At 40.9% G+C, this 14,029-nt stretch overlaps 1 protein-coding gene across 7 annotated transcripts in view; it reads right to left on the reverse strand.

The window, feature by feature from the left end:
• LOC129437389 (sodium-coupled neutral amino acid transporter 3-like) overlaps positions 1–14,029 on the reverse strand; it is a 108,085-nt gene that overhangs the window by 1,120 nt on the left and 92,936 nt on the right. For 6 of the 7 annotated variants that reach the window (XM_073867839.1, XM_073867836.1, XM_073867840.1 and 3 more), the window contains exons 7-15: positions 6,301–6,373; positions 6,087–6,169; positions 4,841–4,899; positions 4,623–4,715; positions 4,435–4,514; positions 4,241–4,341; positions 3,958–4,073; positions 3,662–3,806; positions 33–136 (exon numbers count right to left, since the gene is read on the reverse strand). In XM_073867839.1, coding sequence (XP_073723940.1) covers positions 33–136; positions 3,662–3,806; positions 3,958–4,073; positions 4,241–4,341; positions 4,435–4,514; positions 4,623–4,715; positions 4,841–4,899; positions 6,087–6,169; positions 6,301–6,373 — 854 coding nt within the window. Of the gene's footprint in view, positions 1–32; positions 137–3,661; positions 3,807–3,957; positions 4,074–4,240; positions 4,342–4,434; positions 4,515–4,622; positions 4,716–4,840; positions 4,900–6,086; positions 6,170–6,300; positions 6,374–7,139; positions 7,233–7,329; positions 7,404–8,410; positions 8,527–9,042; positions 9,122–10,459; positions 10,585–14,029 lie in introns of all 7 variants that reach the window. The other variant, XM_073867834.1, reaches the window with a different exon arrangement.

Raw genomic sequence — 14,029 nt, forward strand, 5'->3', positions numbered from 1 at the left:
TAAATGTAAATGTAAACAAATCTAGTTGTCACCTGAATCTTTGGTCGCGATTTCAAAGGCTGCTGTTCTTCAGGAACGATGCGGAGGTAGAATATTCCCGGCAAAATAAAAATGAGACTGGGAGCTGATGTGGCACCTAAATAACACACAAAATTTAAGTAAAATGCATATTAAGTGTTATGATTTGTGAAGGACGAACCCAAATGCAGACAGATAACTCAAATAGGACTTTTATTTGTGTACAAAACAGAAAATAAAACCCACGATAAAACAAGATACTAAATAAACACTAAACTGGACAAGACTAGACTATGACATTAAACACTAAACTTGACAATACACTAAATATAACACACTTGACTAGACTGGACTGGACTTGAGACAGAGTACTTACAGGATATAGGAACAATGCACAAGCACAGGACAACAAACACAAGGATCTTAAATAGAGGACAACTAATGAGGGCAACAGGTGACAGGAATTAAACAATAATGAGGAGGATGACAAGGGAGCGGGGTAAAAGAGACAAGACACTGGGAACACGTGGTCTAGTAAATCAATACTGACCGTGTGTCTCAATCAGCTCCCTTGTTCAGTAGTCAGGGCACTGATCAGGGAGTCGGCCATTTTAAGGGCTGTCTCAATCGCAAAATCCGTTCAGTGCACTGGAACGTTCGTTCCCTAAAAATTCCCACAATGCAACGCAAAAACCAGTGAGCATCGATGATCCCCATGTTCCCTAACTGGAAATCACGTGACCTTTTCTGAAGCTCGCCAACCGAACATCACGTGATCCAACTCAATAAACTTTATGAAATGTTACAGAACTTTTGTAAAGACAAACGTTTGTTTTACTACTAAATATAAACACACATTGCTACACAGTAAGGGACCACAATCTACTCAATATTTAAAAGAATAATATTTAAAATTGTAAATATATTTATTACATTTAAAATGTAATTATATGCCTCCAATTTTATGCACAGATATGTAAGAGAATAATGACAGCATTTTTCACAATGTACTGTTTTTAAAATTAAGTCAGAAAGATGTTGGTTTTGCCGGTTGTTGATGAGTAACAGCTGTGAGTGATTACAACGCGCTTAAGCAGCCGTGACAGAAAAATAAGTGAACATCGTCCCAATGTGAAGTGAGCTAGGGTCCTTACCAGTGCCCGAACCTGTGTACACGATATACTGATTCACGACCTCGGGAGCTAGGGAACGAATTGAGACACACGGTAAGACCACGTGAACCCACACAAAACATGGGTCTGTCATGATTCTGCCACAAGACTAGATTAAACAAAGGACAAGATGGCAGAACCATGACAGAATCCCCCCCTAAAGGAGCGGCTACCAGACGCTCCCCAGGGGAACACTAGACACGGGACAAGACAGACTGACAGATAGACAGACACCAAGAAAACATGACAAATAATATCAACGGCAGACAAGAATACAATACAAGAGGGTTGGGGTGACATAATAAAAACAACAAACAAGGGAGGGGGGTCGGAGGCAAAACAGTGTTCAGGTGAGGAAGTCCAGGTAGGGTGGAGCTGGGTGGGCAAGGGGTCTTGGGTTCAGGGGTAGTGGAGGGCTTAGGACGAGGAGTCCAGGCAGGCTTGGTGGGGCTCTTGGAGGCAACAGGCTTGGTAGGGGATACAGACTGGGTAAGGGGAACAAATGGAGGCAAGGCAGGGTTCCAGGGCATGGTAGGGGTAGACAAAGGAGAAGACGGGGGCAAGCCAGGACTCACAGGGTAGGGGAGAGAGTTCAGGGAGGACATGGAGACAGTGGCTGGGGACCAGGCAGATGAACAGGATGACTGTGCTGGGGACGAAGCAATAGAAGGAGCAGGTGAGACAGGGGGCGCTGTGGCTGGCAGCGGTGACGAGACAGGAGACGAGACAGGGGGCGCTGCGTCCGGCAGCGGAGACGAGACAGAGGGCGCTGCGTCCGGCAGCGGAGACGAGACAGAGTCCGTGACAGGGGGCGCTGCGTCCGGCAGCGGAGACGAGACAGGGGGCGCTGCGTCCGGCAGCGGAGACGAGACAGGGGGCGCTGCGTCCGGCAGCGGAGACGAGACAGGGTCCGTGACAGGGGGCGCTGCGTCCGGCAGCGCAGACGAGACAGGGTCCGTGACAGGGGGCGCTGCGTCCGGCAGCGCAGACGAGACAGGGTCCGTGACAGGGGGCGCTGCGTCCGGCAGCGCAGACGAGACAGGGTCCGTGACAGGGGGCGCTGCGTCCGGCAGCGCAGACGAGACAGGGTCCGTGACAGGGGGCGCTGCGTCCGGCAGCGCAGACGAGACAGGGTCCGTGACAGGGGGCGCTGCGGCCGGCAGCGGAGACGAGACAGCCGCCGTGACAGGGGGCGCTGTGATTGGCTGCGCAGACGGCAGGGGCTGCAGCGGTGGCTGCGCAGACGGCAGGGGCTGCAGCGGTGGCTGCGCAGACGGCAGGGGCTGCAGCGGTGGCTGCGCAGACGGCAGGGGCTGCAGCGGTGGCTGCGCAGACGGCAGGGGCTGCAGCGGTGGCTGCGCAGACGGCAGGGGCTGCAGCGGTGGCTGCGCAGACGGCAGGGGCTGCAGCGGTGGCTGCGCAGACGGCAGGGGCTGCAGCGGTGGCTGCGCAGACGGCAGGGGCTGCAGCGGAGGCTGCGCAGACGGCAGGGGCTGCAGCGGAGGCTGAGAAGTCAACCCCCTCCTCTTCTTCTTCCTTCTCGGGCGTGGCGCTGACGCCGTGGCAGGTGAGGGGAGAACTGTGGTGGGAGCAGTAGGTTCTGAAGAGGACCCCTCGGACGGCGACTCCCACGAAACCCTCCTCTCTCGCTTTCCACGAAGCGACATGGGTGGGGAGGAGCTCTCAGGGGCCGAGGAGGAAGACTCGGGTCGCCAAGCACAATACCTCCCATGGCTCGATCCTCCGGGATGACAGTCAGAGGGATGGGACCAGCGGAACTGGCTGGCTCCCTCCTAGAATTGACCCCGGGTCCAAACAGAAGAGGATCGTACCAGGTGGGACCCGGTTCAAGAACAACTGAAAAACTGCGTCCTCTCCTAGCGCAGCGACGGTACATCCAGTCCGCTGGGTTCTTAACTGGCTTGTGCATTCTGTTATGATTTGTGAAGGACGAACCCAAATGCAGACAGATAACTCAAATAGGACTTTTATTTGTGTACAAAACAGAAAATAAAACCCATGAGGGGGCAAAACAACATAACAAGATACTAAATAAACACTAAACTGGACAAGACTAGACTATGACATTAAACACTAAACTTGACAATACACTAAATATAACACACTTGACTAGACTGGACTGGACTTGAGACAGAGTACTTACAGGATATAGGAACAATGCACAAGCACAGGACAACAAACACAAGGATCTTAAATAGAGGACAACTAATGAGGGCAACAGGTGACAGGAATTAAACAATAATGAGGAGGATGACAAGGGAGCGGGGTAAAAGAGACAAGACACTGGGAACACGTGGTCTAGTAAATCAATACTAAGACCACGTGAACCCACACAAAACATGGGTCTGTCATGATTCTGCCACAAGACTAGATTAAACAAAGGACAAGATGGCAGAACCATGACAATTAAGTAAAAGTAAGCTATTTTATAGTGCAGCATCCAAACTCACCAATGAAGCCGAAGATGTCACGAATGTTGGGCACGAAGATGACAAGCAGGTTGACAGCAAAGAGCAGACATACGGCGATGAGGATGTGACGCACCCAGCTGAAGGGCTTATCAGAAAACAAGAGCTGAAGGATAGCACGGCGGATCTAAGGGAAGAAGAACAGGCAGACACAAAAACTTATCAGTCAACAATTGCCTGTCCTACATGATAAGCATGTAGACAATTCAATATGCAGTTTGTATATCATTTTTTTGTATACTGGATGATATGTGTGCAGTTTGATTATGTATGTGTACCGGGAACAGGACGACGGGGACGGTCAGTGTCACTGCCACCAGAACAGCCAGTCGAACGCATAGCATCAGTTTGTCTGTTTTGCCGTACATCTCCAAAAGTTCTGACATCACATTTCCTGCAAATATAAAAGATGCACTTATTAAACACAATTAATACTGCAAATAATACTGTGATATTACATAGAACAAGTACATTTTGCAGTTGTGCCATATAGTCACCAAACTATGGTAATATACTATACTAGTATTAGTGGTAGCTTTCTATATGTGAAATTTATCTTACCATAGAAGGTGAGATAGCCAAAGATGGCAGTAAGCAGGTACATGACAAACATGGCCAAAATGGAGACATTAGCAACGCGTTGCATGCGCTTCTTGCTTGGACTGATGTAACACAGGAGACAAAACAGATATATAATAAGAAGAATATCTATCTTTATGTAATCCTGGTATTTGTACGTGTACAATACTTCTTACTTTTTGAGTTCTGTGTAGATGGGCAAAACCTCCGGGTGGCACACAAAGGCAAATGCTATTATAGGAATAGTAAAAGCAGTCTGCAATAAAACCACAAATCAACAGATTAGATCTCTGCATTTCAAGTTAAACTTAAGAAGGGCATGCAATTCTCACACCTGATTTGTGGCTGATATGAAAAATCTCACCTCTGAGTTGAGAGTATAGAGTTTAGCTTCACATGTGTCAGAGGTGTTCTGGTGTTCATCATAACAGTTTTCTACAAACTTTTTGTAGATTACCTAATAAAAAACAGATAAAAAGAATAAAAAGAGTTATTTTAGGTGGTACTAATTGGTGGAATTTAAATAATGTAAATAGATGGATGGATGGATATCTGGGTGGGTGCATGAATGGATGAACTCACAGCTATGAGGAAGAACACCATACAGCTGAGCAAGAACCCCCTGGTGTAACCCAGATAACCTATAAGTGATACATAAGAGATTTATGCATGCATACCATTATATAGGTAGTTATATGGCACTACAAAAATGAATTGTTTTGCTGGAGCTCAAATGCGATTCCCAGAATATGCACCATTTTATAAGATACAGAATATTAAATTAAACACTGCCAAATGCACAAATGTAATGAAAATGTATTATTATAGAGTGGGGTAGTGTTATGAACTCTGTCTGTGTACCCTGTCTTGTACTCTTATTTTGAAGTCATGTCTGTGTCATCCATGTCTGTAGTTCTTTGTAGTTCTTTTGTTCATTGGTCTGTGTGATGATTGTTCCCCAGGTGTGTCTTGTTTTCCCTGATTACTCTGTGTATTTAAGCCTAGTGTTTCCAGTGTCTGATGTCGATCGTTGCTCAATGTTATGGTGTTTTTTCGTGTTCCTGTCTTGTTGGATTACCTGCTATGTTTTTGTTTGTTTGTTGTTATTTTTAAATAAACCTCACTGCATTTGGATCCGCATCCTGTCTTACCTGGATTTACCCGTAACAGGTAGCTTAGTGGTTCATTTCAAAAGATTTTTAAGATGTCAAATAAATCTTTGGTGTCTCCAGAGTACTTATGTTAAGTTTGAGCTCAAAACATCATATAGATAATTTATTATAGCATGTTAACATTGGAACTATGTAGGTGTGAGCAAAAATGTGCCATTTTGGGTGTGTCCTTTAAAACGCTAATAAGCTGATCTCTGTACTAAATGGCATGGTTAAGGGGCGGTATTATCCCCTTCTGACATCACGGGGAGCCAAATTTCAATTATTTTTTTTTTCACATGCTTGCAGAGAATGGTTTACCAAAACTAAGTTACTGGGTTGATCTTTTTCACATTTTCTAGATTGAGAGAAGCACTGTGGACCCAATTATAGCATTTAAACATGAAAAAAGTCAAATTTTCATGATATGTCCCCTTTAAAGATCTAGACTGTAACCAAAAAGTTGTAGGTTCATATCAAATGACAGTTGTAATATACTCATATTGGATAAAAATGCTAAATAAATACTAATAAATCATGATTGTTTGATAAAAAGCCTTCAATAACCAGCTAAACATTCTCCCCAGTGCAGGTGTGTAAAGATAAATAATGACGATGTTATAGGCTGGAATGACTATGTATGAATAAATAAAAGAAAAAATGTAAAATGAACGTACCGAGCCGTTTCATCAATGCCAGTGGAAGAATGAAAACGATGCTAACAATAATAATGAGGATTCTGCCATCAACATACCACGCTCTGACAAAAACAAACACAGATTTGTTGTTATACAACATGTCATGTCTAAAAGTCTTAAAACATAAGGATGAAGTAGACATTTCAGGCAAATCAGCTTCAGTATTATGTTTTGTGTATAATGTTATACTCACTCTGTTGTCCCACTAAGACCCCGAATAATATTGGGTAACTCTATCTTCACAATGAAGAGATAACTGGACATTGCTGTTGGATCAAATTAAGAAAATGTTAAGCGTTGGAGTGCATCTATATATGTTATGTGCTGAGATTGTTTGTTTTATTGCAACGCTACACTGCAAAAAATGATGTGTTAATTTCTTACATATTGTGTGTGTCATGCCATTTAAGGCGTTATTTCATGTTAAAATAAATGAAAGGGACAACACAAGTTGTGTTAAAAACAGTGATGGGAGTAACGCGTTACAATTAATTATTCTTAGCACATAAAATGTGTCGTCCCTATACTAACACACCTTCTGTGTTATTATTCATTGTGCCGCCTCCATGGTCCTGCGACGTTAGATCAGAAATGTCTTGTCTGCAAGTGTTCATTTATCACAAAATAGAGTAACATGAGTAACCAACTCGTTTAAATTTCACTTATTGTAATTGCGTAACTTGATTTAAAAAAAATACTTCGTTACATGTTTATTACCGCTAAAGGTGGTGGAATTACAGTTACAGAATTAATTGTAACGCGTTACTCCCATCACTGTTTTTAACACAACTTGTGTTGTCCCTTTCATTTATTTTAACATGAAATAACGCCTTAAATGGCATGACACACACAATGTAAAACAAATTAACACATATTTTTCTGCAGTGTAAACTTAAACTGTAAAAAACGGCAAACTGCAAAAATATATAAAAATACAAACCCATTTTAATTAATATTTTAAAATGATCCCCCAAATTTAAGAATGTTAAATTTAAGAAATTTAAGGTTGTATCATCATGCATTTAATTTTACCTCCAATGTTATGTAATGTTATTACACATGCTGCTGCAACTTTCCCAGGTGAACCAAATGCACGGTTCCCAAGTTGTTCATATGCACATATACCTAAACAAACACATAAAAAGTGTTTAAAAATTAGCAATGCCTCCATGTTTCCTAAATTGTTAACTTGTGGAAGAATGAAGAAGAAGCAATTTCTTACCAACCACTTCTGCGCTTTTAAGAAGCAGGTGTATTGAGTAAGCAGAAAGAAGAGCCATACTTATCAACAGAATTCTGAAAGAAAGTCATAAGATTAAAATCAATTCATTTTGCAATGAACAAAGCAACAACAAACATTGATACGGAGTAGTTTATATTTAATACTTTGTTATTACCATGGTTATTACATGGTGCTCTGAAAACTTGATTCTGATTGGTCAAGTTAAAACTGATCACACGCTTATTCAGGTACTGTGAGTCATCAGTACTAATTATTTGTTTATTAACTGCTTATTTCTTTATTATTATCTCCATTTTAAATTTTGCAGGTTGTCAGCATCATAAACATTAAAACTTCGGGCTGGAATAAACATGTGTACAGTATGTATGTCTACATATAATGTTACTTTCAGAAGTGAAAATTTTATCACATAATACCGCTGCTCAGGAATATTAGCACCAGACGTCAGTGAGATGATAAATCTAACCTTTAATCTCATTAATGACGAATTAGCCTCCTTGCTATTCATAATGGCATCCATAAAAACCCCCTTACAAATAAATTGGTGAACACTGCCGTCTAGTGTCTGTCAGGGGATCTGAAAATACCTAAATACATGATATCGAAAGCTGTCAAAGATGAAACCAAAACAAAACGTACTAAAGGCTTTTTTAACCAGCTGGTTAAGCCAGACAAACAGGCAGTTAATGGTCATAGCAGTCTATTTACAGTATCAGCTGCACAGATTAACGCAGGGCTATTTGTGAATGCGTGTGTACTGCGTCATGTTGCGTCATACTGCATCCCTACAAAAAAATGAATTCTAAGTGTATCCATAAATGTAAATTTGTTAAAAACAAAACACTGTTTTTGATGTTTAAACTTGAAATGAAAATGTATATTGAATTTATTACTCAACAAATTTGAAAGCAATAAGAATGGACCTGATTAAGGACTTGGCACTCAGTTAGGGTGTGGCACCTTTAATCACCTTTATAAATGATTTCTTGGTCTGTTATGCTGGTTTTTTGAGTACTCTCTCTTACACGCACGCATTGATAAATGTAGTAGTTTTACTTACACAAACAGGATAATGCCAGTGTTGGCCATGGCATACGCCAGTCCCAGAATTCCACTGCCCATTATGGCATTACTGAGGTTGAAAATAGACATACCCATAGATGTTTTTCCTTTGAGCTGGAAAAAGATGAATGACACTCATGAATTTATATCACGCAGACAGTTATTATAAAACACAAATCAAACACTGAAATTATACACATGCTATGTGACCCTGTCTGTAAAAACCCAGCTAAAGTCATTTTATTGATTTACGTTTTTTTTTTTACATAAAATCATCCTGCATGCAAAGAATATTGTGTTAAAATTTAACCTTGATATATTTAATATTGACAGAGTAAGTGCATGCAGTGAATGAAATCAAACTTTGATGGCTCCTAATCTCATAATTATGAGACATTAGCTTGGATTTTACAGACAGGGTTACGTATTTATATATATATATTACGGTCTACTGCTTGAATGGCAGTATTCCATGATAACATTATCATGTAACTCCATGTACGATATTACGGTGGAGTAATCAGAAGTTATTCTTACTGTTACAGTATTGAACTTATCTGTTATTAGGGTGTGTTGTGTTTGTAATCAGTTTCAGACAGGATACTCATTAAATGTTAACACCATACTCACATCTGTAAACTTTGTCTGTATCTTTCCATTACTGGGAAGAAACGTATCGGCTTCTGTCATTTTTTTCAAGTCTTCAAATCTGTTTAATATAAGCAAATAAACCATTAAGTATGAGCTTATTGAAAATGCAATTGAAGGTGGCATGCTGCAATCTGTTCCATTTTATCGGTCCTACAAAGGAAATTCTTTGTGGGAAACTGCAGGAAATGACACAGATGCTGAATCACTTTAGCAAATGATTTGTTAGTTCAACTTAAAAAAGTAAGTTACCTGGTTGCCTTTGAGTTCAACTTAAAAAAATATTAGATTTAATGATGTTGTGTCAACTTATATTTTTAAGGCAACCAGGTAACTTACTTTTTTAAGTTAAACAAAGTGTGTTTTTACAGTGTAACTGTTTTTAACCCTACAAATGCCTTCCAAGTGGAATAAGCTAAATATATTCAAACAACTCTTTGATTTAAACTCTTTAGGGCAAGAACAGATTAAACAATAGAAAGCTCCAGGCTCATACAAACCAGTGTTTGTCTAAAGACTTTAAATGAAACTTCTAAAAATAACATTTTTATTTAAATTGATGAAAATTAATTTTTCTGGTAAATTAAAGTGTTAAAAATGCATCTCTGTAGATCATTTAACTATTTTATTGTCATCTGCCCATATTGTCATGTTGCTCCAAACTTTATTTTTAGCCGAATGTTTAAGCTTGTGTTTTGCATGGTCATCTGCTCACTGGCTATCAAATAACATATCTGAACTTAGCTACAGTAACTGATAAGTACTGCACTAACACATCTTAAGGGGCTTGCACGCCGGACGCACAGCTCAGCGCTGCGCCATTCTAAAAAAATTGAACATTGTTCTCTATGAATACGCACACCGGTGCTGACAGATGGCGCCTGTCCGCGCCGCCCAGCTATGACTCAGGAAGTTGCTCAAATCCCTGCCGCACCACAGAGCACCACTCACATAGTTTAACGTTAAATAACATCATATTTGTCCCAAATCAATAACGATTAACATTGGCTGCTAACATATATTTTGCATTTTGAAGTAGACGCTATCTGACGAAGCTCACGCTATGTAATGTGCACTTCCGGTTTACGATACCTCCAAGTTGTCCCAGACACGACTCGACGCTGCGCGTCCGGTGTGTGACCCCGTTTATTCTTTTATCATAAAGAGGTGTTCATTTTTTCATAGAAGTTCATATTGTGGTTTTTTTATGTTGTAATGTCTTTTTTCACTGAGACCACCAAGTGAGCCATAACTACCACTGGTGCCCCTTTAAAAAAAACGTGCATGATAGCCCGAATCTGTAATTCTCAGTAAAATTTGTACAATTGTAAAGTATAGGATTGAACCCTGGAGTAAGATTTTGATATTCTTCTTACACATGTGCTTATCTGAAACTCACCCGTTCTCCATCTTTTCAGGGCTCATGAGTTCATGGTGACCGTTTGCCATTTTCTGTAATTCCATTTTGGTCTAGGCAACACAATCCTCTAAAGACCGTATCCAAGATCAAGCTTTATAAACAATCTAAAACACACAATGATAGTTTTGGGATTAATGATCAAAACTTAACTTCAACCACAACAAACATTAGTGTGCTTATATGACAAACATCAGTCAAATCTGATGATTTAGTACTAAAGTATCCACTAAATGTATTTTATATGGTCACACTTGCTAACAGCAAAAACTGGTAGTGAGATAACAATCATGTAAAAGTGTGTAACGGATGACTGAAACATACATACACCTCAACACAGAGACGCACACAAACACACACATCAGAAAGATAAAGGTAAAGGGGCTCATTTTAAGCAGTGGAAAATGTAATGGAAAGAAGCATTAACATTAACCAAATGTTACTCAGAGCCTCATTACTTAATGCTTTAAAGTTGGAAAGATTAGCTGTGTGTGTTTCCAACATAAAATTCTTACAGTTACTGTAAATAAGTTGTGAATACTACACTGCAGCTCTATGTAATTGAAGGTTTACTTACTGTAAACAATGTAAAAAATATAATATGAATATGTGGGAGGTACTGTAGAGCATGCACACCAGAAACCAGCATATGTTATGCTTATAAATACCAGGAATTTAAGCAGACAAGTATCTTAGAATTGACTGCAACACAAATATAACGCAAAAGCGGCTGATGCAATTTGTAGGTTGGCACTCTCTAAATGTAATAAAAAAATGCAAAAAAAAAGTAGTCAATGCCATTTTAAGATTTTAGATCAAAAAATGCTTACAGAGACTCAAGTTTAAGCTGCTTGGCAGAACATGTTGAATGAAAAGACACTGCCAGGTCATTAAACTACCAAGTGTTTATTTGTATACTTTAATATTACCTTAATAGGCAAAATGTCTATTCATTCAGTGCTTTATATCCTGAATTCCCTGAATAGTTTCACCATTTACTGCCAAAATTGGTCTGGATTAGTCACTATTTTATGGTTAAGCATTCCTTAATAAGTGAATATAAAATATAGCTACATCTAAAAATATTTTATTACCGCACCATAACGTTGAATTAATTACATTTACATTTATGCATTTGGCAGATGCTTTAATCCGAAGCAATTTACAGTGCATTACAAAGTATACATTATATTATTATATAAGCATACAAAATATACATTATGTTTGTTTTCTTTTAACACAACATATAAGATTTTATTCTGTACAGTATCCTCGTGTTTAACTAAGGAGAGATGGTTGGCATCTTCTTTAACAGCTTTCCATCACAGAAAGCTAGTAGCTGTTCGATTGCAATGTAAAAGTCATATTAGTGAAAAGCAATGACGGCTGTGAAAAAATCATGTTAGAATAATTACAAAAAGTATTAAACACAAGTTGAGAAATGGCTATAAAGACAAATTCAACATTGGTCACATGACTTTTGTCTGATGCAACTCTTTATCTGTATTGAAACAGAATCAGCTTCCCTACACACCCTTATTCAAACACACACACACATTTATTCCAGCAGGAAGTTACTACATTGAGAAGTGACTACTCACCGCTGTGAGAAGAAAATAAATGCTTTAAAAATCATAAATCTCTATTAGAGTATTGATTTTAGTAAATCTCCATTCATTTACTGTGTGTTTCTGTGATGCCGTAGTAAAGCTGCCAGCCTGTCTGTCTGTCAAGTCAGTGCTCACCTGTGTTTAAAAATGTGGGAGGGGCATCTAGTGTGACTGCAAAGGATGATTTTTTTTTTAGTTTGTTTGTACATAAAGAAAGCATTGTTCCTAACACACACTTTTAAGCGTCAAAATAAAGGATTTAAAAAGTGTATACAATGACAGCGTTTCAAGTCATTGGGTGAAAATGTTTATTGTTTAACAGTCAAGGGGTTTATTTTGAACCATGGGTGGTGGGTGAAGGCATTAGAGGATTGTGTAACGATAGAACACGCTGGAAGCAGATGCAGGAAAAATAACACAGGTTTATTTAAAGATGCAGACAAACACTGGAACATGAAGCAAACACAATGTCCAGATGATGGTAATGGTGCTCGAAGGACTACGGTGGTAAAGCGTGTGATGGTGGTTGTGGTCGTTGGTGGTGTAGGTCTGAAGGGAATATAATCCAGGAACGGAGACCGGAACATCCAACACGAAGACGACACGATACAATCCACACACGCTGTACAAACAAACCAGAAAGACACGGAGGCCAAACAAAGAGCGAGGATCTGACGAGGAACAGAGAGCAGAGTGAGTATATATGGAGAGTCTGTAATGATGAGCAGCTGGAGTGAGACAATCAACACAGGTGAAGGGAATCGGGATAACGAGCACATGACATCACAGGTGAGTAAACACAAGACACAGAGAGAGCAGTGTATTTACCCACCGTGACAGTACCCCCTCCCCTAGGACGTCACCTGACGTTCCTAGCCTGCTGTACCTGTTGATGGTAATCATCAATAAGGGAGTGATCCAGTATGTCCCGAGCAGGTACCCAACTTCTCTCCTCCGGACCGTAACCTTCCCAGTCCACCAAGTACTGAAATCCGCGTCCCCTCCGCCTAGAGTCCAGAATACGATTCACCGAATAGGTGGGTTCCCCTGCTACGAGACGAGGCGGGGGGGAACCGGGACTGGCGGGTTAAGTCGTGAACGAAAAACTGGTTTAATTTTAGAAATGTGAAACGCAGGATGAATTCTCCTGTACGCAGGAGGGAGGTTAAGGCGAACTGTCACCGGGTTAATAATCTTGGCAACAGCAAATGGGCCAAAAAATTTGGGAGCAAGCTTGTTCGAGACGGAACGCATCGGAATGTTCTGAGTAGAAAGCCACACTTTTTGACCGACGACGTATACGGGAGGCTTAGACCGGTGGCGATCGGCTTTAGCCTTGGTGCGCGCCCCGAGCTCTAATCCAGGTGCGGTGACACCTCTGGACATAGGCGTGAGCGGAGGGAACCGCAATCTCGGATTCCAGACTGGGAAAATTAGGTGGCTGGTAACCTAGACTACATTCAAACGGAGATAGGCCCGTAGATGACACTGGCAACGAATTGTGTGCGTACTCCACCATAGAGAGATGTTGGCTCCAGGACGAAGGATTCTTGGAGGCCAAACATCGTAACACTCTTTCCACATCTTGGTTGGCTCGCTCGGTCTGACCATTGCTCTAGGGATGAAACCCGGAGGACAGACTAACAGTCGCTCCTAACAACTTACAAAATTCTCTCCAAAATTTGGAAGGCCATGAAAATAGAAGACGTGGTCTACGACAGTGACCGCTGTCTCCTTGGCTGACGGTATTTTGGGCAAGGGGATGAAATGAGTCGCCTTCGAGAATCGGTCCACTACGGTTAAAATCACCGTATTACCCTGGGAGGGTGGGAGGGTGGTAATAAAATCTAGCGCAATGTGTGACCAGGGTCTCAAAGGGACTGGCAGCGGTAAAAGTAACCCGTCAGGAGGGCGATTAGAAGTCTTACCAGTGGCACAAACC

Source organism: Misgurnus anguillicaudatus, chromosome 5 (genome assembly GCF_027580225.2).
Source record: "Misgurnus anguillicaudatus chromosome 5, ASM2758022v2, whole genome shotgun sequence".
In the NCBI taxonomy this organism is placed as follows: Eukaryota; Metazoa; Chordata; class Actinopteri; order Cypriniformes; family Cobitidae; genus Misgurnus; species Misgurnus anguillicaudatus.